General features: G+C 38.7%; 1 protein-coding gene across 2 annotated transcripts; it reads left to right on the top strand.

The window, feature by feature from the left end:
- The first annotated feature begins 1,862 nt into the window (after positions 1–1,862).
- Positions 1,863–22,719, top strand: LOC114559519 (aminopeptidase N). 2 transcript variants are annotated; one of them, XM_028584177.1, is made up of 22 exons: positions 1,863–2,101; positions 3,360–3,564; positions 5,082–5,385; positions 6,612–6,754; positions 6,910–7,040; positions 8,246–8,372; positions 9,898–10,052; positions 11,339–11,452; positions 11,560–11,703; positions 11,893–11,958; positions 13,808–13,873; positions 13,992–14,164; positions 14,546–14,622; positions 15,736–15,869; positions 15,998–16,053; positions 16,889–17,036; positions 17,169–17,260; positions 18,201–18,308; positions 18,438–18,605; positions 18,722–18,862; positions 20,624–20,705; positions 22,023–22,719. In XM_028584177.1, exons 1-22 carry the CDS (start codon positions 1,976–1,978, stop codon positions 22,164–22,166), a joined length of 2,904 nt encoding a protein of 967 aa, XP_028439978.1. In that variant the 5' UTR covers positions 1,863–1,975; the 3' UTR covers positions 22,167–22,719. The 2 variants fall into 2 exon arrangements, with proteins under 2 accessions (XP_028439978.1, XP_028439977.1); XM_028584176.1 differs by lacking the exon at positions 1,863–2,101 and having other exon boundaries at positions 2,680–3,564.
- The last annotated feature ends 431 nt before the right edge of the window (positions 22,720–23,150 follow it).

Raw genomic sequence — 23,150 nt, 5'->3', positions numbered from 1 at the left:
CCCACCTGCAATATGGCAACACCTGGAGCCCCTCCTGAAAGAACCGGATATGACAACGATCCACTTTTTTAGCGACGGGCCCTGCAAACAGAAATCTTTTACACGGAGAAACTGGAATTTCTACGAAGCCAGCCATGGCAAAGGTGCCCCAGATGGCATAGGTGGCACACTGAAGAGGAGGGCTGACAGGCTTGTCAGCCAAGGATTTGATATACCAACGGCATTGTCCCTGTACCAAGCGCTGAGTGAGGAACAATCAAAAAGGTGACACTGCATTACATTCAGGAGCAAGATGTGGAGGATGCAGTGAAAAAAATGCCAGCTGACCTTCCAGCTGTTCCATCCACAATGAGACTTCACCAGGCGGTCACTTTTTCCCCTAGGAAAATAACCTACAGCAATGTCAGCTGCATGTGTTCTGCATTTGGGAATCTGGAGTGCGGTTGCCAAAAAAATAATAGCTTCAGCTTTAATCGAACAGATGACCACACAGAAGAGACAATGCAAAGCACACTAGAAGAGCAGTGGCGCAATCCAGAGGTTGTGGGGAAAGGGTGTGTACTGCTGTACGAGCGCATCATCTACCCAGGGATCATCCAACAGGTGAATGAGACCCATGTCCAGGTGAAGTGCATGCACAAAGTGGGGGGAAAAACGTTTTTTTCTGGCCGTTGAGGGATGATCTCCACTGGTATCTGACAGTGACAGTCATTCCTCCCCCTGAGAATGTTACCTCTTGGCACATGGCTTTTGCAAAAGAGGTGTGCGATACCCTGGCCAGTCATCAAAATGAAATCTGAAGATTAGAAAATCAGCATTCTAAACTAATGGACACCTGTTTGTATGAATTCCTCTTTTTGTGATTGGCCACAGCCATGGTCATACCCCCTTGTGGCCAGTGGATGTGGAGTGTTAATCAGTTCTTCCCTGACCCATACTCTTTGTTTCTTTGCTTTGTGTGCTATTTGTACGTCTTACAGGAGCATTGAGGAAGAATCGCATGTCTGACAAAGCCACGGCTTGTGACCGAGGGGGTGGCCGCCGTGCCCGGTCACACCCAACTAATGAGCAGTAAATCATCTGGATCATCTGGATTCACGTCTACAGATGGTTGTTCAGGCTGTAGTGTTTTATTTTGCCTTTTGAAAATAAAAAAACTATTTTGAAAATTACAAATTGTGTGGGTATTTGTTTGGGCTTTAATTGTCGGATAGCCTAAATATGAATCACAGACCAGGGCCAGATGAGCCCCAGATGTAATGGGCCAGATCCATGGCATTAATAACTGTACTGGGCCAGTTCTGGCCCAGATCTGTCTCTGATCCGTAATTCCAACCTGTTCCGGTATTGGTCCGTTGGAAAAGATGAGCCCGGCCCAGGTCCGTTTAGCGGATCTGCACCAAATGCTAATGAAGACCTGGCCCAAATACATTTTGCTGTCTGGGATGCTTGCCGAAAGTTTAAAGACTTACAGACATCCATTTGTCCAGCGTCCCTGCCCATGAAACCGCATGAAACATCTTATATTTATATAGAAAATAGTTAACTGATTAAAAATATTTTTTATTAAATGCTGAGGCGATAAACCAGCCAGCACATCCTATGAGTAAACCATTTTATTTTTTATTTTATATTATTTTTGTGTTTAAGTAGGCCTATACATTTATTTTTTCTGGAATTTTGATGGGGGTGGTGCCTTAGCGCCCTCTATTGAAAAGCCGCCACTGTTTGGATACCTGCTGGTTGCTGTAAAGTGCTATATAAATAAATGTTATAAATAAATTGATTTATTGAAATGCGTGTGTCTCATGGCCACTTGATTGGTTTCACACGCCACACCTGTTACAAAGCTGCCAACTCTCACGCATTGGCCGTGAGACACATGCATTTGATTGTTTCATTTGGTTTCACACCAGAAAGATTAGTTTATCTATAGATCTACCTGTTGAGCCACTGGTGATCGACTATAGCGGCTATGAAGGGGCGAGGTGTGCCGCCCGGTCTCCTCTGGATAGCCACCCTGTGCGCTCTGACCACGGTCGAGGCTCTGGGAAAGGCGTCAGTCCCGAACATCTCTCCAAGGCAGGATGGTAGTCAGGAGGTAGCAATTTGTATTGCAAAATTAGTGATAATCCGTGCCGGCGAGAAGTGCTTTAATGCCGGGCAGAAACACTGAAGTATCGCCGTCATTCTTGGGTTATCAGTTGTCAGCTAGCGGCTCAGTGTATATCTATGGAGGCTCAGAAGCTAGGTCGCCATCTTGCCCGTCTCCGCTACGGTCCTCGCTCCCACGGTCCAGCTTTTTTACCTCTTGTTTCTGATCATGTCGAGCTGGGTGTTAACGTGATTCTCGTTAGAAATCAACCTTAGAGACAAGCTCGCCAAAAGCATACACCGTATATAAGAAGGGGAAAAAGTCAGATAAATGACGAGTGGTGACAGAGCTCTCCCGGTTTGCTGCCCACACTATTGTTCAGCTAACCGGAACCGCCTATTTCAAGTATTTTTACTGTATATGTTTAGCTTGTTTTTATTATTTATTATATTTAATGAATGGTTTTAATTGCTCTTTAATGTTTTATGTACAGCACTTTGAATTGCCTTTTTGGTGAAAGTTGCCTTAGAGATTATAGTGATTGAAGGTAACGACGTGACTATATTATTGTGCTTTAGTCATAAAAAATAAATACAAATATGTTCTTAAAAGTTACAAAGAGTAATAAGGCGACTTTGCATAATCAAACTTGAACTAAGAAAAATGGAAATCTAGCTACATGAATGAATGAATACAGTAGCACTTTTTAGGCTAACCGTATTTCCCAAACTATTCTTTTAAAAGCTGTCATGTGTGGGTATAATTTATACTGTCATTGCTTCAGTAAAAAAAAAAAAAAAAAAGGCTCATATTTCAAATATCCAAGTGACCGTGCATTTCGGATGAACTGGAAAAGCTTGTAGTTCATATAGTTCATTTTCATGAAAAACTCTAGTTCTCCCTCAAAACCTTGGTTATTATGCACTTGTGTTCTGGACTTTAATTTAAATGATAATAAAATAATGTAGTTAAAAGTCAGTAATTATCAGTATGACAGAGCCAATTTTGTCATCATCAGCTGAGACTGGTTTTTACAATCCCACTGTTAATGTATCACCCGGTGGAGTGAATGGGAGGGGAGATGCTACAAATGGCTACATATAAAAGTTCACCTTCCACGCATATGTGTCTCAGTGGGATTCCAACACAGGCAGGCAACATGGGGAAAGGTTTCTACATCAGTAAACCTGTTGGGGTAGTGGCCATCATCCTGTGTGCAGGTGCCCTGGCTACTATTATTGCTCTGTCTGTTGTTTACTCACAGGAAAAGGCAAAAAATAATAACCAGGTTTTGCCAACTGATGGAGGACCAACATCCAAACCACCCAACACAACACCTTCACCTTCAACTTCGCCCAGTGGACCTTGGGACAACTACCGGCTGCCCAAGAGTTTGGTGCCGATTAACTATAATCTAACCCTGTGGCCACGACTGACTCCAGATGAAAATGGACAGTACATCTTTACTGGTAAGGTTTTTATGAGTGTTCTGTAATACTCCTCTATGATTCTCTGGAGCGAGAAAGCTTACTTTCATACAAAGTAGTTGCATTGATCTGGTATTCACGGTCAAAATATATCCTCCTCAGCCAACAAGAATTAAAACCACCAGGAGTTTGGAGGCATTGCTTAAAGAGGATAGGATGGAGATAAAGACTAATAGAAGGTCGATAAATCACAGCTTTAACCCCTCAGTTGCAAAATTATAACCTCACTTGTAGTCTAAAAGTGTAAAACAAATATGTAAATGTTTTTTAAAGACTGCATTTACATATTCAATGAGTCTTACTGTCCTTTTAGTATGATAATTAGTGAACATAATAAACTAGCCAGACAGCATTGTGTGAATTGATTTAGTGGAATGTGTACTGTAAGTAATTATGGAAGGATTAGGGAATACTTTGATTGGCTTTGGTACATAGAGTGTATGATGTCAATGAATAAAAAAGACATGAAGAAGAAACACACCTTCTGCTTGGAGGGATTTTGGATCATGTTACTTGACTCTCTTATCACAGTTGTATGGCTTCATATAAAGCACTTCATTGCTTCTAAATTTCTTTGCAAATGCATATTAAAGTCCCTGTGTCAAAACCTGATCCACCCATACAGGTTTGTGAATTAAATCTTCTAAATTGAAGTTGGTAATAATCATACAAGTTGTGTAAGGTCAACTTCTATATACAATCAACTCTATGGTAACAACTCTAATGGAGGGGCATGTTAGTTAGCCATAGTCTGTACACACCCAGAGGTTTACACAGCCCAAATAATGGTGTGTGCATTTGTAGGGGCTATACATTTGCTGTTAGACACCATTACCTAGACTTATAAAACATTTTTTTTATTTTGAACAGCAGATATAATAAAGGGGAAGCCCCTGCTTCTCTAAATGTCCATATAGCATAACACACAGGATTATCATTAAGCTTGACAGTTCATTCCCAATCCTATAGATAGAGCAGTTGACAGAATGGGCTACATTTTGTGGTAATTGAAGTACAGAAAGTCTTATTTGGTGTATTCAGTGCAGTACTTCATAGATATACTTTACATCGCGTTGCTGTCTTGTGAATAATGTATTTCCAAAATGTCAACTTCATGAACTAAGAAAAAAAGCCCTGTTATTAGCTTTGTGTGTTTTGCAGATCATGTTATGGGTTTCAAATGGTGTATTTAGCTCATGAAGTAGGAGAGTTGTCTCAACCTAGTCAAGTCAGCTTCATTTATATAGCACATTTCATACAATGTCAGCTCAATGTGCTTCACACAAAACCACTTGGGGAACAATGCACTCGTCTACCTGCACACAAAGAATGATATTCATATTTTAAAACTTGGATACAGATAGCCAAAGCCACCATCCTTTCAGTTACTGGAGACAGACTCTTTAATATATTTTAACAAATGGGTTGGGGTTGGGTAGAGCTGAGGTTTTTTACTATTGTTGATCACAGTTTAAGTTACTGTATTTCATGTTTTTTAGGTTTGTCCATTGTGGAGTTTGAGTGCGTTGAGGAGACTGACCTGATTCTGATACACTCCAATAAGCTGAACTACACGTTGAAGAATGACCACTTGGCAGAGCTCACATCAGTCAATAGTGGGGTCCGTGCCCCCTCAATCAAGTCTTCCTGGCTCCAGAGTGTGACTCAGTACCTGGTCCTACAGCTGGATGGTAAACTGATTAAGGGCCATAGGTACCACCTCTACACTGACTTTACTGGAGAGCTGGCTGATGACCTGGGAGGCTTCTATAGGAGTGAATACTTTGAGGACGGAGTGAAAAAGTATGTGTATATGGTGTCAAATGATACGCCTTGAAACATAATTAGGGCAAAAGTGTATCCCAGAGGTTGCAGAACATGCAGTAGCCAGCAATGATCGATAAGAAATGTTCCAAATAAGTTCTCACAGAAGACATTTGTTTACATTTGTTTAATAGCCTGACGTCTTATCTACTGTCAGTGTAACTTCATCAATTTATGCCGGACTCAGACTACACATTATCAGCAAGATTATAACACGACTTGGCCGAAAATGTGTAGTGTATCATAGAGGACACAACCAACACTGCCTCACGACATGTCAACTGAAATACTAGCATGTTTTATTTTATTTTTTTTGCCTTCCACGACAAGTTCCCTCATGTCCATGTCTTTGACCAATATGAGCGCAGAGCTCTTTTCCACACACAACTGTTAATATAGTGAAGCAAAAGAGGAATGATGATGTTGCTTTGTTGAACTGTGAAATAGAGTAGAAATGGAGTCGCTAGTTGCTTTTTTGAAAACAAGACAGCCAGCTTCATACATACAATATTGTTTGGTTACATTCTTGTTCCTGAAAGTCAGTTTCTAGCGCTCCTTTCTGATAACATCATGTGTTTTGTGAAACATGATTTGAGAAGATTTGATTGGTCATGGACCAAGGAACCGCAAGAAGTTATGACTCTAAAATCCTAATCTAACCATCGTAACAGACACAAATATTGTGAAGTCTAAACCTGGCATAAATCTTCCTTGCTAGCTATCTTAAAACAACTCAAAACTGTCTTATTGGCATGTTCTATCTTGTTAGATGGCAATGTAGTCACCACATCACTTAGATTTTGTTCTGCATGGTTCTTTTTGAGACACAACATGCAGCCACTCTGCCTAATAGTTGTTGGTCAAGAAATGTCTTAAAAGCCTAGCCCTAGTCATGTTTTTAACATTTCTATTTCGAAATGTGTATCTTGTAAGACAACATAATAGGCAAGTAAAACCATTTTAGAGCCTTTGGGAAGGATTTTTTTCCCCCCTTTTTGATAGAGCTAGGCTAGCAGTTTCCCCCCTACTTCCAATTATTGTGCTAATGTAGGCTGAACATCCTAGGCCTATAGCTCTGTGCTTGACACGGAGATCAAAATGTATATACATTTGTATCATCAGGCTCTTTGTAAAACTCCACACAATCATTATGCTATTGGGTTGTTTCTGTAAGCATCAAGTTTAATTTGTCTATTTTCTGTCAGGGTTGTTGCTACTACTCAGATGCAGCCAACAGATGCCAGGAAGGCTTTCCCCTGTTTTGACGAGCCAGCCATGAAAGCTATTTTCCATATAACGTTAATCCACGACAAAGGAACTGTAGCCCTGTCCAATGGCGAAGAAAAAGGTTAGTTGCGCTACAATGATAATTGGACAGGCTTATTTTCACAGTTTCAGACAAAATCAATTGAATATATGAGGAGAACAATGGATATAACATTAACTAAATGTAAGCGATTAAAAACTAAAACAATATAATTCTATACATTTTTATTTCTACAGAATCAAGTGTCATTGAAGGTCAGGATCTACTGAAGACTGCTTTTAAGCCAACTGAGAAAATGTCTACCTACCTGTTGGCGTTCATTGTCAGTGACTATACCTTCATCAATAACACAGTTGACGGAGTTTTGGTAAGTGACGCCCTAAAGAGATTTTGTCGTCAGTCTTTCATGAATGCAGCTTGTATTTCCATGAAACTTAAGAAATGTGCATTCTGCGAAGGTGTCTTTTTTGATACTACTACTGGGGGGCACCAAAGTCATAGGAATTTTCAAATCCTACACATGGTAAGGACCTGTATGGAAACAAATAAGGGACATGAGTATTTGAATTTTAACAGCCACTGAATACTTAATATTGAAATATTTTACTTTAAAAACTGTGTATCTGAGTTTATTTGTTCAGAATTCACTTCTTTGAAATTAAAATGACATTTCTTAAGTTGCAATTAAAAAAAGCTTAATTTAAATAATTTTTGTTCATCAAATTTAGATCTAGAATTCAGAAAAAAAAGTAATTTCAGATACATGGTTTTCTAAGTAAAACATTTCAATATTAAGTGGTCAGTGGCTGTTCAAATTCAGATAATCATGTCTCTTATTTGCTTTAGTCAGGTGTTTTGTTACTTTTCTACTGTAATGAAACAGTGGTGAAATTTTCATCACTGAGGAGAAGCGGTAATTGATTTGCATTTAGGTGTTAACTTGTTATCAAGTTTAGCATAGTGTAAGCTAAGCAAAGTGTTAGCTAACAAACCTAGATGCTATGTTAATAGTGCGTGGTTGTTTTAGTTGACACAAGCTAATATTCTTTTTTTGAAGGCTAACTGCTAAAAACCAAACTGTTCACAAAACATTAGAAACGTATACATCATATACAGTCTTTTGATCTACAACATAACAAAACAATTGGGCTAACCGTATTTTTCTTAGCCTGGTTATACATTTAAAGTCTTTGTTCCCAATATACCACCAAGATACTTTGAGATGTTGATTGGTGATTTTCCTTTTTTTGATAATTAGTGATTAGTGGTTGGAGAGAGGGCCCCTATGGGCAATGTAATATGAATATGAGTTTAGCCAGGTGTAGGATTTCAAAATGCGTGACTCTGTTGCCGTCCGATGGCAGTATCTAAAAATATACTGTTGCAGGAAACAATGTACAGATTTAATATTCAACATGAACAGGCTGAAGCAACACATCAACAGCAACACTTTTCTTTATCACAAACAGAATTTATGCAATCAGAACAATTTTATAGATGCTTTACAAAGCAATGTGCATAATTAGACTGTGTAATGGGTTTTATTGTGTGTATTATGTGATGTGGGTTTAGATCCGCATCTTTGCCAGGAAGCCTGCTATTGATGCTGGGCAAGGAGAGTACGCCCTTAACAAAACTGGACCCATTCTTAAGTTCTTTGAGGAGTATTACAATTCCAGCTACCCTCTGCCAAAGTCTGGTAAGTCCACCACAAATGATGATGTGAGGCAATTTTTTTGAATATCCTTATCCTTCTTTGTTAAATGTATGCTATTCAAACTTGTTGCCTGAATACTTTTCCACGTGTATTTAGTACAGTACAGTACACATACCAAGGTTATACATTAATATGTAATCCTCAGAGTTTACTGTTCCCGTCCCCTCAGTAGTCAGCAGTTCTCGGATTCATGTTTATTGCCATCATGTGTGTTTTTATGGTCATCCCCAAAATTACCTTCATTTTGTAGACTGAGACATTTGCTGCCACTTCCAATAAAGCAGCTGTCAATCATTCTGAACACCACATAAAAATGCTCCTCCATCATTTGTTCTGTTGTTGATTAATGCAAGACTTATCTGCTGTTTTGACATTTTATGACAGGGCTTTGCGAACAGGAGAAGATTACGTACGGCAACAATTATTAACCGATACATCTTGATAACTTGATAGTTGATAGTCTTTCATGACAGTTGTAATCAGTCTGTGTCCAGTCTTTGTTGACCAGCCCATACAGTACATTCAAGAAGTCTCATGATTTCAATATGATTTTTGATTTTAAGGTCACAATTTGATTTAAATAGATATATTTTTAACACTGATGGCTATTCCATTTATAGACTATCAAGTCTTGATTTCTAAAGATCAACAGATCATTGGTTCCATGCCTTGGCAACTGTCCTTTACCTTTTCAATTCTTCTTTAGAAAAATAGGCCACATGGTATCAAGTGTGATATAACCACCATATTTGTTTTCGAATTTACCACACTAAGGCCATGTTGTCACCTTTTAAATAATTTATTTTAAATGTAATAACATTCAATTGGGAACAAACTGTTAGAAACAAAAAGTGCCACTAATTGGCAGAAAAAAAGCAAAAAGCCACCAGATCCTGCTCTAAATGAGAACGGAAGAGTTTCCTGTGTCAATATTTTTTCCCCAGTCAAATCTATATGTTTATGATGCCTGCAAATACGTTCTGCTATATTTGTCCTGTTGCCTGAGGTGGCGTTTGGTACCTCCTTGTAGCATAGCCTACAAAGTGCAGTTTTTTTGTCAAGAACATTCGTTGTTTACCTCGCTCGTGGAGAAGGCAAAATGTTGTCACTTCAGGGAAGCAGGAGGATTTTATAGTTCTGTTTTTTTTTCTGTTATCTCCGACTCTGGCAGTGGACATTATGTTTAGAAATATCTGACTGCAGGCTACTGGTAAGCTACACTGTGTCGTCTTTGAAGGCTTTTTTTTTGTTTTCTTTAGCACAGGCAAGTAGGCGAGTGTGGAGAGATCGCCGATCCTGCTTTCGAAAGCTCATTTCGATTGATTTTTGATTTAGAACCGTAGTGATGATATCCCTAGTACATTTTGTTACATTGTTACACATTCATAATTTCCTCCCTCCAGATTACATGTTTTAACACTGGTGCAGTTAGAACTTACTTGGTCAACTTATAAGAAGTAGTAACTCTACAGGCAACCAACTACAAATATTATCTTTCCTAATGCAGATCAGATAGCTCTACCAGACTTTAATGCTGGAGCCATGGAGAACTGGGGTCTGATCACATACAGAGAGACAGCACTGCTTTACGATAAAGATTCCTCCTCCAACTCCAACAAGGAGAGGATTGCTACCATCATCGCTCATGAACTGGCTCACATGGTTAGTTTTTAACACTGTAAACTGTTTAACTTCACAATGTCTTTTGAATCTAGCATAACGGATCCTTAACCGGGTTTATGTTCTTGGCAAATTAATTATCTATTAGTAAAATGGCAGAGTGCATCTGATAAAATCTGAAAAGGCAAGTTATAAAGGAATTTCAACCAGCACTGCAATTAGTACATTCAGCAGGATGATTTTCTTCAAATGTGTTATGAGAACATTCCCATCAATCAATAGTTATCACTTACCACCAGTCCTGGAAGTGACGCGCCAATTTTGTTCCATCCTTCACCACACACCAGACCACACAGGGAGCGTCTCAGAAGCAGAACATCTTGAATGCCTGACTGTCATTGTCACCAAAAGGCTATCTACAAGTACAAATACTCCCAAGTCCTCATGCAATCAAAATCCATGCCTTCACATCCTGCCCGGCCTGTGGAATGCACGTGGCTCACATGCTTCTGGGACGCGCTGTGTCGGGGCTGGTGGAATAACAAGCATTGTCTTGAATGGCCGCGATTGCTGGTGGCGTCCGATAATGCGCGTGGTTGAATTTGGCCGATTTGTGATGTCCAAATGAAGCTCCATTAAGCATTTTCTTTATTTTCTGAGCCCACTTAATGGCTGTGTCTGTTCAACAAAGAGTTGAAAGCACACTGAATTGCTATTCCTTGAGCCTTTTTGTTTAAACCAAGAGCGTCATCTAGTGGGCTAAACAAATGCAACTAATGGTTCATGAAGCATCATTGAGACCTCACAAGTAACTGTAAGTCAATCAGCCAACTCACCTGAAATGGATTAATATGTGAATGTAGAATATGTACAGTTTGAAATGCTGTATGATCAGCAAATCATTCAAGTGAATTTGCGTTCACAATGTATATAATATAGTGGTCACGGTCACAAGTCTCATCAAAACAGATTTAAATCAAATCTCATGTCCTTAAGAGCAAGTATGAGTCAAGTCTTCAGTATTGTTACAGCAAGTCTCAAGTCAAATATTAGGCCTTGAGGGCAAGTGCCAGTAAATGTCAGGTCATGTCGAAGCAGTCCCAATTCAAGTCCTAAATCTTTGTAGGCAAATGGCATGTTAATTGCAAAGCTGATGAACGGACATAGACATACAGAGATGCTGTAAAGTCCAAGCCAAGTCTCAAGTCCTTGTTGTTTGGACAGTGTGACTAAAAATCCAACGCTGTAGACCTCTTGTCTGGGAGCCTCTTATTTATCTTTAGTTTTTCTTGGAACATTCACACATTTTCTCTATGCTGTTCCTTTAGTGGTTTGGTAATCTGGTGACACTGAGATGGTGGAATGACTTGTGGCTGAATGAAGGCTTTGCATCATATGTTGAGTACCTGGGAGCAGCCCATGCTGAGCCCAACTGGAATCTGGTAAGGATTTCCCTCCTACCTTTTAGCCACAATAATGTATAATGTAGGCTGGTGGTGACATTAATCGGTGGAGTTTTGGCCATATTGTTTTATTTGTCTCATAATAGACAGACCTCATCGTGTTAAGTGATGTCCACAGGGTGTTTGCCGTTGATGCCCTTGCCTCCTCTCACCCTCTGTCTTCTAAAGAAGAGGACATCCAGAAACCAGCACAGATCAGTGAGCTGTTTGATGCTATATCATACAGCAAGGTAACCTCATACACTCAGGCCTCAACAGCAGAACTTTGCCCATCTCTGATCCTTAAATCAATCTACCCACATTATGGATTTAATTTCTCTATAATAGTTTTCCTTCAAATATGTAAAAGATTTTGTCACAATATCCTTAAACACAGACTGATCTTGAGAAACATTCAACATGTGTTTGCTCATCCTCAGGGAGCAGCTGTTCTGAGGATGTTGTCGGATTTCCTAACTGAAGACGTCTTCACAATGGGACTCAGAGTAAGAACTTAATGGGACATACAATTTAATATTTACCTGAAACCACATGCTACTGTGAAGCTTAGTCCCGTTTAATTAGACACAGTAAATCTTACATTACTGACCCTTGACATGGGTTGGGTACAAATGATCTTAACAAATTAATTCTCCATTAGTACATCTGTTAACTCTAAAATATCTAATATGGCATAGGAAACTTAAGGAATTCCAACTAGCACTGCAATCAGGCCATTCGGCAGGAAGATTTTCTTCATATGTCAGTCCTTCCAGAAAAACGCAGAGTTTTTTTGTGATTGAGGGCAAAAATCCTTGATTGTGTAGCACGTTTTCTTAAAAAATGCGATGGAATATGCAGGATATTTATGCAAGTTTATGCGCTGAAATTGAGGGAACTTGCAAAAATTGCGAACACCCTGCTTTTTTTAAACTTATTTCCAAAAATAGTTTACAGATATTCAGTTATTTCAATAAGTAAACAAATAAGATACAAAAATATATACAAATAATATAATATTAAAGTAAAAATAAAAGTAATAGTCTAAACTGAGGGAAATAAAAGATACAAAAGAGACAGACTTTCAAAAATCGTTAATAATATAGACAGCAGGAGCACTTGCAGAAATTTGAGTAGACATCAGATATTAAGATAGCTTTCTTATTGGATACCAACTTAAGAGACTCAAAGTACATGTCAAATTCAACCTCCAACACCTGCTTTTCGATGATGTTCACGTCGCGTAATTACGTCACTACATAACTTTCCCATGGCAACAGGGGGAAATGGCTGCTCTTGTGTGAAGTAAACGCAAGGGGGTAAGCTTAGCTTCAGAACTCGAACCTCCTATGGCGCCATTTTGATGCTACCTGGCCATCCCCTCCCGTTAGCATTCCACTGACTAGCATTAATTTTGACGTCACTTGACAATGAATAACTTTACATCTGAAGCGTTTAAAGACTCTATTTGTCCATTGTTTAGTTCTAAAGAAACACGACAATGTATAAAAGGCTCCATTACCTTGTATCTCACGTTATGGCTCCGTAGCAGACGTTTTTGTAAAAATAGGCTAACGATTGTGTCACATAGTATAGGAATTACCGTATAGTTCAGGATAAGCTTGCAGGCAGTTTCGACTTACATGAGCTGTTTAGGTTTAATTACTAATGTTAACTAGCATTTTAGTTAGCAATAATTAGCCTGTACCCATGTTATCTCCTTACATATACCTACACTCTCCGTCTCTGTAAGATAGGGAATGATTGAGATTTCTCTTGGCACAGCTACCAGAAGACTTAAAACTTTCAGACACGTTGCTCACGTCACATTTACGTTGTCTCTCTGTTGGAGGCTGCGCAGTAAAGCAAGAGATCACCGGAAAAGTGCTTCTAATAGCCTTCACTGGTCTCCGTTCAGAGCAACGGGGTCTATTGGTCCATTATATACGGTCTATGAGTAAACGCAACATTTTTTCAACTTTCTGCGAAGATATGTGACTTTTTTGCAACAAAAATGCGGGGATTATGAAATCATGCAAGCACCGCATATTTTGCGCGGAAATCGGCAATTTATGCGGTGAAAGTGCGGCATATTTGAAAAAATGCGGCCCCCACATGAATATGCAGACTTTGGTTGATTATGCATTGAATTATGCGATCGCATAATCGCGTTTTTCTGGAGGGACTGATATGTGGCATGAGAACATCAGTAACAATCAGCCAACTCGACTGAAATGGATTTTTATCGGAATGTATAATATGTACAACTTGCAATACTGTATGAGCAGCAACGCTTTCAGGTGAAGCAGAAACCCCTCCAAAGCAAAATAACTAATCTTTGTTTTGTCCCTGCAGACCTACTTGGCTGAATTTGCATTTGAGAATGCAGTCTACACCGACCTATGGAAACATTTGCAGAAGGCATGTTCTTTTCTAAAGACACTTAGATTTGAACATTTAGCTAACGGTTTAATCTCCAGTACGTGCCAACCTACTGTTGGCTGTAACATCATTTTTTCTTGTTTGTCTGCTTCCACAGGCTGTTGATCTTAGTGTCACTAAACTTCCTGACACTGTCGAAAAAATCATGAACACCTGGGTGCTGCAGATGGGTTTTCCTGTGGTTACCATAAATACCCAGACTGGGCTCGTATCCCAGGAGCACTTTCTCTTGGATCCAGACTCCAATGTCACTACTGAATCTCCCTTCAAGTATGTACAATGCCTTTCTTCCCACTATACCAATCAATTCATTATTTTTTGTGTTTGTCTTTAATACTACTGCTGTTATTATGTCTATAGTATTACAACTCATGTTACAATACTCATTTTGCTGCTATTCCTGCCTTTACTACTAATTTAGTATTACCACTTATTTTATAGTAAAACAACTAGGCTATCTCCATATACATTCTAGTATTATTGCTAAAAATTATGCTACTTGGAGTTTTTTTTCTATTTATTAATGCATAATCCTTTTTTATTTTAATGTCATTATGATAGAAATGATACAGCCCCCTTTAACAGTTCGGTGCCAGGCAAACAAAATAACACATTAAACTATATGTAATAATACATTTGTTTATTCTACAGTTATGAATGGATTGTTCCAATCAAGTGGATGAAGACTGGAATAATCAAGGAGCCGCAGTGGCTGAAGGTTAAATCAAGTAAGGTGTACAGACACCAACAATAACATGGTGATTTTGTGCTGATAAATAAAATTACTTCTGAATGAAAGTAAGTGGAGCTGAAACATTTTTGGCCAAAAGGCAAGGCAGCTTTATTTCCATGGAGCTATTGAGCTATCGACTATTCAGTCGCAATTTAGGGTCACGTTTGTTGCAGGATATAACAACCAAATATGAAATATGGCCACACCCAAGCCCAATCATTGTAGAACTTTAATATTAATAAAGCATCACACAAATGTTTAGGCCTAGTCCAATTATCAACCTTTTTTTCAGGAATAATTTTCTTTTAGGGTACTTTGACATACAGTAAATGCATTCTTACAATTTAATTTCATAGGCGAAATCCTGAAATAAATATTTACGGCAGTAAATGAAAAATATTTATGACATGTTCTATCTGACCAAAGTGGCTTTGGGAATTGAGGAGATGGTTAAAGAAAAAAGCGGTACAAGCATTCAAGAGTGGAGTAGACTTACACGTTGTGTGTAACCTGAGACGTTACATTAAAGTTTCGATAAAAGCTTACCTTCGCCTCACATGGTCTTCTGTACAACAGAGCAACAGAAGAGGAGTGTACAAGAGCTAAGGTACATTATTATAATCAACTGAATTGATACTGTGTAGTACGGTGTTACAGATATATGCTCTTGTTGGTAACATGCGCTAACACAAACTTTATAAAATGCACACACATACATTTACTTTTTGTAGATTGCAGGCTGTGGGAGAATTTTAGACTGGACGTTATAATGTCGTCAAACACTTGCACAATAACAATCTGAGTCTGTCAGCAGCAAAAACACACACTTTTAGTGGACGAAGTGGCTGCCTGTTATAGTGTTCTTGCTCAATACTGGACAAATTTCAAACAAACTCAACAAATTTTGTTCTTACACAAGAATGCATGGTAAAATATGGTCAATGTTTAAAAATACAGAAATTCCCCTTTTTAAGGGTTTATTGCCTAAGTGTGAAGAAAATCATCCAAAGACAAATAATAAGCAAACATTGACAAATTAATTATCTTACATTTTCTGGTCTTGTGTAGGGCAAGAATGACAAGCTCGGACCTCCCTTTTCTTTTGTAGGCACAATTGATGCGATGAAGGCATCAGGGACTGAATGGGTGCTGGCCAATCTCAACGTGGTGGGTTACTACAGAGTTAACTATGATGAAGGCAACTGGAACAAACTCCTAAATTGTCTAATGGCTGATCATAAGGTATACTTTTTGGCAACTTAAAATAAATTGTGATCTCTGCTTTCCTACGCTGTTTATGAACATGCTTCTTGATCGTAGTAGTAGTAGTAGTAGTAGTAGTAGTAGTAACATTGCTCTTGTTTTTCAAGCTTATTCCAGTGATCAACAGAGCTCAGTTGGTGGATGATGCCTTCAACCTTGCCAGGTAAGTCCTACTAATACATCATCATGACAGAATGATTATCTGGATTACTGAGACTTAGAAAAAATTATTTAACTTGTTTGTTACCTTCAGTAAAACCAAACGACTTTATTAAAGACGTTATAGGTAGCAACATCATTACATCAATCAGCAGGGTTTATAGAAAAAACTAGCCCACAATTATTATACTATTGCACAGCCTTGCCGGCATGACACAGATGCTGCAACATATTTCAATTCATTTCTAAACAGCAATGGTTCCTAAGTGGGGGGGTGCGCACCCTAGAAGGGGCCCAGAGTTATAACAGGGGGTTATAACCCTAATGCATGGTTCTGCTGCGCTGCTAGCAAAACATGGCCAAGTTTGTGAAAGGAAAGCCAGGTAAACGTAAAGCAGACGATGAAGCTACACCCTAACTACCAAAACAAAGAAAATACATAGTAGTGGCCACAATTCAATCTTAAGAGCCTGACTGGACTGAAACAACTGGTTGTTGCGCACCTCTCTCTGTCCCTCTCCCCGCTTCACTGAGAAACCGCGGATCTCAATTCACTTCAAATGGTCTTTTTGGCATGGGAAACAGACGTTTACATTAAGTATGTATGAATATAGGTTAAGTATAACTAATATACACATATACGCCTATATAGGGGTGGTGGGGGAGGGGGGGCAGCAGTTTGGGAACCACAGACTTACAGTAGGTTTATGAAGGTCCACAACTATTTTGCCAGTGTATTGAAGAGTAGAACCAAGAACACTAAAGATCTGATTAATGATGATCAAGTTGTATTCAATTTTGGATAACCCATTTATTTTCACAATCTTGTAACCCCAAAGAGCAAAGATCATCCCTACCGTATGGGCCCTCAATACCACCAAGTACCTGAACAAGGAGACAGAATATATGCCCTGGAAGTCAGCCCTGAACAACCTGGACTTCTTCTACCTCATGTTTGATCGAAGTGAGGTTTATGGTCCCATGCAGGTGTGCTTACTTTCACCCATAACATATCAGCATAAAAATAAACAAAAAACCTTAACACAAATAAGTTACTTCTATGATTCTAATCTTCGTGGAATTATCACATTTCCTTAGCTCTGTCTTGCTTGTTTTTAGAATTATCTGAGGAAACAGGTCACCCCCCTGTTTCAATACTATAAGAACATGACTGGCAACTGGAGAGACGTACCTGATGGACACATGGACCAGTGAGTAAAGAGACATAAATGGGCATATGACACCTGCAAAGGAAAAAAAAAAGATAATTATAATTAACCTATGGACCCTTTTAGTTGGGGGGCCCCAAAGTAGTTGCACACGCCTAAAGGTAAACTCCATCCTTGAGATCAACACTGCATTGTCCTTAGTACACTGTATAAGAAAATGTACCCAGTGTTGTTAAGGTTGTAAAAGAGGTACAGCGGTGTATTTTCAAAATCAGTAATCTCCTATTTAAGTGTTTCATCAGAATGTTTTAGAGTCTGCAGTTGTCATAATTTAACAAACTATTGAAATAGAGTACCAAATATTTCCCTGTAATAATGTAGATATAGTAACGTGTCTTTTTACAGCGATATTAAAAATCTCGAGCTCTTGGGAAACCATAGCTGTAGTTCATTTGAAATTATGTTGTCTTTATTTTATGGCTAGGAATAGACCAGTTTCCTCTTGTATCTTGTATCTTCCTCTTGTATACTTCCTCTTGGTCCATTTTAAGAGCTCTGGTTTGGCCAAAAAAACATTTTATGAACTTGCTAGCTTGCAGCGGCTAGCATTACCACTGTCTAGTGTTTGGTTTTGTTTGGTAGTCAGTCATTACCTTTTTAATTATCTAAAAAAGACATCAAGCACAGAATCCAGTATATTACAGTTATATACGGTGCATTTTATCTGCCCATGTTGTATATGGTGCACTTTTGCCTGTACACCGTACGGCAATGTTGCTGGAAAACCAAATGCTAACTGTAAAGAGGCCATGCCAAGCCAGTATTTTAGATAACGTACAAAGCACGACTTAGCCTCTAATAATACCAAACCACCCAACTGTTAGGTATATTCCTTGTTTCTCTGTCCCCATGTATACTCTACATGTTTTCTTTCTGGGCTCCTGTTAATGCTTCTTCTCCTTCCTGTTTTCCCTTCCTCCAGGTATAATCAGGTGAATGCTATCAGCCTGGCTTGTAGGACAGGCCTTGAGGAATGCCAAAATCTGACCAAGACCTGGTTCAATCAATGGATGGACACTAAAATGAACCCGTGAGTGTATATAATCCCAATGTGTAACTTATTATCTTTCCACTGTTAAAATGTCTCTTTACTGTATTTTAAGTGCAACCATAAGTCATCTATGGTGTACTGAACTTCCAATATGTCATCTTGCTTCAGGATCCACCCGAACCTGCGTTCCACCGTGTACTGTAACGCAATTGCAGCAGGTGACGCCAAAGAGTGGGAGTTTGCTTGGGATGAGTTTCAGAATGCCACTATTGCTAGTGAAGCTGAAAAACTCCGCTCTGCTCTGGCCTGCACAAATCAACCCTGGCTGCTCAACAGGTCTGCTCACAGACAGCCTTGTTAATACTGTTATACATTGTACTACAGTTAATATTTCAAGATTACTGACCAGTACACACACATATATACTTTCTGTCCTGCTTGTACCCTTTCAGATACCTGGAGTACACTCTGATGCCAAACCTTATCCGAAAGCAGGATGCCACCTCCACCATTGTCTACATTGCCAACAATGTGGTTGGTCAGTCTCTGGCATGGGACTTTGTCAGGGCACGATGGTCATACATTTTCAAGGAGTGAGTACAACACAATACTTTTTTGTTGCTTACATCACTGCATTCCCATGAAACATGAAGCGCCATATTTGTAGTCTATAACTCAGTTTTTCTAAATGAACCAAGTCTGCTTAGCAGTCATGTCCAGAACTGCAGATATATGGTGTGTTGGGTAACACTGTGACCTATGATTTTCACATGCCGAACTGGAGCACAGCCACATAATAAATGATTCATTGGCATACAATCACACAACAGCAGACGGGTCGTTACAGTCAGTTATTATCAGTGGCAGCTTTTATTGACCAATCATGCTCATCATAAACCATGCAGGCCTTACCTTGACAGAGCACAACACAGGGACTGAGTGTAGTTTTAAATTTTTTTTATTAAGGTAGTAGTTTTATGTTTCAGTATAATAGATTTTTTTTTTGTGTTTTTAAAATTTTAAAGTGGTGATAGAATGATTATATAGGGTATTTCACACTGTTCCTTAAGGTCTCCTAATAAGGTATGTAACATTGGTTGGGCTGAAAATGGCCCGGTTGCTGTTCTATGCTCCCTAATGCAACTCTGTGGAATAGCACTAGAGAGAAATGAGGTTTTCCCCCTTTTTAATATGGCATGCTCATGAATAGTTAAATGAGCTGCGTGCTGATTGGTTGGTTTACAACGATGCATGCTACTGCAACATTAGAAGAGAGGGGAGGGGCTGCTCCTCTCGGCATACGGCACTGCCGGCTACTCTGCTCCTCACAGAACAGAAGAGAGAGACCGTGACTGTTTTGGCAGCCATAGGAAAGAATTACCTTGCATGCTCAACAATACTGGCGTCTTTTCTACAGAAAGTCGCCAGATTTGTCGCTAGTCGCTTTTTTGAAAAAAGTCGCTAAACTCATCAACTAATGTTACTGTACAAAGCACCAGAGACACAGTTTAGTTACAGTTTAGTCATCCTCCAGTGTGTCATGCACACACACACATGCCAATGTTTTTCGACACTTTCATTACAACTGGTGTTGTTGTAACGTTACATTTGGGACATAAAAAAACTCCACAACTCCTGCTTCATTGCCCACGTTGTAAATTAATTTATTAATATCAAGGAACATGCCTGCCACACACGCAGTTACCCGGTAACTTGACCACCAACTACCGCTTACCTGGAGCACCACGACTGGCGGTAGCTCGCGATGAAGTATCAGCATTCCCTGTACAGCCTGGAACACTGCATTTACGATGTGGTTAATTTTCATTATCCTTGAAAAACTTTCAAACTTTCTTCTTTGTAATTCCCCTGGAAGTGCAAAGCTCACAGCTAAACTAGTGTCTGATCTCTACTTGACCTACATTCAGAAGACCGACTGGTCTCAGACCAGTGGTCTGTAGCTATGTAAATTTTGGGGCGTGACAAAGGTACAGCCACCGAGTTGACGTCAACTATTAGCTTCGTTGGGATTTGCCCGTTTTCAGAGGCAGTTTCAAATTGCGAGATTTGCCTTGGAAAGAGGTGTCAATGGGACTTTGAGGTTCTCTGTATATCTTATTTACCCACCGAACTGTCGTTATTCAACTATGACAAGGTAAACTTCTATCACCCCTTTAACTAGTGCAACAACCAATTATTTTTGGTTGGTTTCAAATGTTTGATTTGTATTACTGCATTTAGAAAAGTCTGAACAGTTTTAGATTTTTTTTTTTTTTTTTTTAACAAAAATCCTTTAATTTGCATACAAATAAACCTGATTATCCGTTTTGCCTTGACTTTGTTTTCACTCACAGGTATGGTGGTGGATCATTCTCCTTCTCCAACCTCATCAACGGAGTCACCAAACGCTTTTCCACTGAATTCGAGCTTCAACAGGTTAGATATTCTAGACCAGGGGTCTTCAACCTTTTTTAGGCCAAGGACCCCTTAGCTGAAAAGAGAGATGACGTAGGGACCCCCTAATACATAAACTGTATAAAATTTAGTTGCATATTAAACAGGGTCGGATGGATGAAAATTAATGGATATCGTTTATACATCATGTTTTTAATGTTAAACATACATGTGGAAAGCACAGTGAATCCTTAAGCTGAACTGTATGGCTTACCTATAGTAAACTTATCTTCAATGTGTAAATCACATTTTTTCTTTTTCACAAATAGGCCAATTCATCTTTTACTAGCTCTGAGGACATCCTAGGGGTCACGGACCCCCTGTTGAAGATCTCTGTTCTAGACCTTTTTTGATCACAATCAAACAAATTTGTATTCTCTATTTTTATGGGGTTTCATGTTTTAGTGTAGTTCCACATTGTGATTTGTGTATATTATTATTATTATTATTATTATTATTATTATTGTGCACTGTATACATGCCCAGGAAAACCGATCGAAATTAGCATTGGAAATTTTAAACTTTGGTGTCTCCCCTTAAGTCTAAATAACATGTTACTACTTTATGCTCATCTACCATTGCAGACTGAAACTCAGTTACTAAAATATTTTTTATGTAAGAAAAGCAAATGCACCAAACAATAATTATGAACTGAATATTAAATTGAATTTTGACACGGATCCGTCAACAGGGAAATAAAAGCCTTCTTGTTGTCCTGACAGAGCTCCAGCCAGCTGACAGTCGGGGTCTGTGAGTGTGACTAACCAGCAGCCCTGGCAGGCACTATAGTTGGTTGTGGAGCTTCTATATTCCAAAGCAAATTGGGAGAAACTTTTTAATTCACTATCGATTTTCGTAAAACTGCTTACTGTATATTCAAAATCTAAACAGATCTCAGAAGTGAATTTAGTGGCGAAATGGCAGACACAAATTGTAAAAATCGTCAAACAAGTTTATCCTCGGTAAAATGATGTTGTCAAAAACATTTCTGTTACTGTTATTGGCGAAATGCGAATTTGTGTACTGGGCCGGTACTTTAGCCACAGGAACACAAGGACAAAAGGATCAGAACACACGTATACACAAGAACGCAGATTGATAGAGGCCCCTGGTCTCAGGACACACCATCAGATCTAATTCATATAAAGATTTACTATTTGGAATCCGATGTGGGAGGTTTAGGATGATAACTGCACTTTTTGATGGTCTCTGTGTTGTTATTTGAGGCTGCCTGACTTGAAATGGTTGCATCACCTCCCTAAACAACACAATCATTTTATGTTTTGTTTGTTTTGACAGCTGAAACAGTTCAAGGCAGACAACTCTGAGATTGGATTCGGCTCTGGGACCCTGGCAGTGGATCAGTCCATTGAGAGAACCATGAGCAACATAAAATGGATCACAGAGAACAAGCAGAATGTTCTGGATTGGTTCGATAACTAAGCCTTGTACTTCGGGCAATTTTAAAGGTTCTTTTTTTTGTTATCAAAATAAATCTTGCTTGGAGAAGGAGATTTCACACAAGTTCATTTAAAAGCAAATGTTCTCTAGCTCTGCTTGTTTGTATGGTCCTGAAAAATCATTTACATCTGCAAAATTATCACATCATCTGCAAAAAACTGAATGGGACCCAAATTTGCTTGCTGAGCCTTTGTTGTACCTGGGTTTGGTTGAACTGAAAAAGGGACTTTTTATTTATTGGTTTATTTTGAATCCTTGAAAGTAGAAGTACTAATTACACAGTACATGTTGATACATTAAGTTAGACAAAGGGCCAGAGAGGTCTTAGGAAAGGATGTTATTTGTTTTATACTTTATATTACTTTAATCACAGTTTTCAATAATCTACTTGTATTCCAAAAATGATAATTTTATGATTATACAGAAAAGAGTTTGTTATTATTTTTGAATGCTTTCACCCTGCTCTGTTTACATTTATTTTCAACCACAAGCACAAAGCGACGAACCCAATTAAACAAAGCATGCTGTAATGAAATGTGTGTATGTATGTGTGTGTGTGTGTATGTATATATGGATATGGATATGTATATGTATGTATATATATATATATATATATATATATATATATATATATATATATATATTTCTCTAACAAGTGTAGTGAAGCGGCTCTGTTAGAAAACACAGCTGAAAGGTCATTAATGGATTCACTTTAGTGTTAGCCACCATGCTAACATGGTTTATTAGCAAACTAATGTTGATGAGAATACAGCTATTGGAAGTTAATATATAAAGTCGAAGCAGACTCTGACAGCTGTAGGGCAGCTAACATTGACATAACGTTTTCTGTCTCCATTAAGCTGCCAGCTAAGCTCCTATAACTTGCAACACAGTTAGGAAAACAAGAAAAAGCTATTTATTACCATCTTATGCTGACACTGCATATTTTTTTTAGATGTTTGGTAT

This window comes from Perca flavescens, chromosome 8 (genome assembly GCF_004354835.1).
Source record: "Perca flavescens isolate YP-PL-M2 chromosome 8, PFLA_1.0, whole genome shotgun sequence".
Classification (NCBI taxonomy): domain Eukaryota; kingdom Metazoa; phylum Chordata; class Actinopteri; order Perciformes; family Percidae; genus Perca; species Perca flavescens.
Note: the sequence above shows the minus strand (reverse complement) of the source record. Positions and strands in the feature narration are given on the sequence as shown.

Bases quoted from the DNA above. Each gene is read 5' to 3' on its own strand.
- LOC114559519 (XM_028584176.1), top strand. From the start codon at position 3,165: ATGGGAGGGGAGATGCTACAAATGGCTACATATAAAAGTTCACCTTCC. The intron at 13,874-13,991 runs GCATGTTCTTTT...CTGCTTCCACAG, and splicing joins TATGGAAACATTTGCAGAAG to GCTGTTGATCTTAGTGTCAC. The intron at 20,706-22,022 runs GTTAGATATTCT...TTGTTTTGACAG, and splicing joins CTGAATTCGAGCTTCAACAG to CTGAAACAGTTCAAGGCAGA.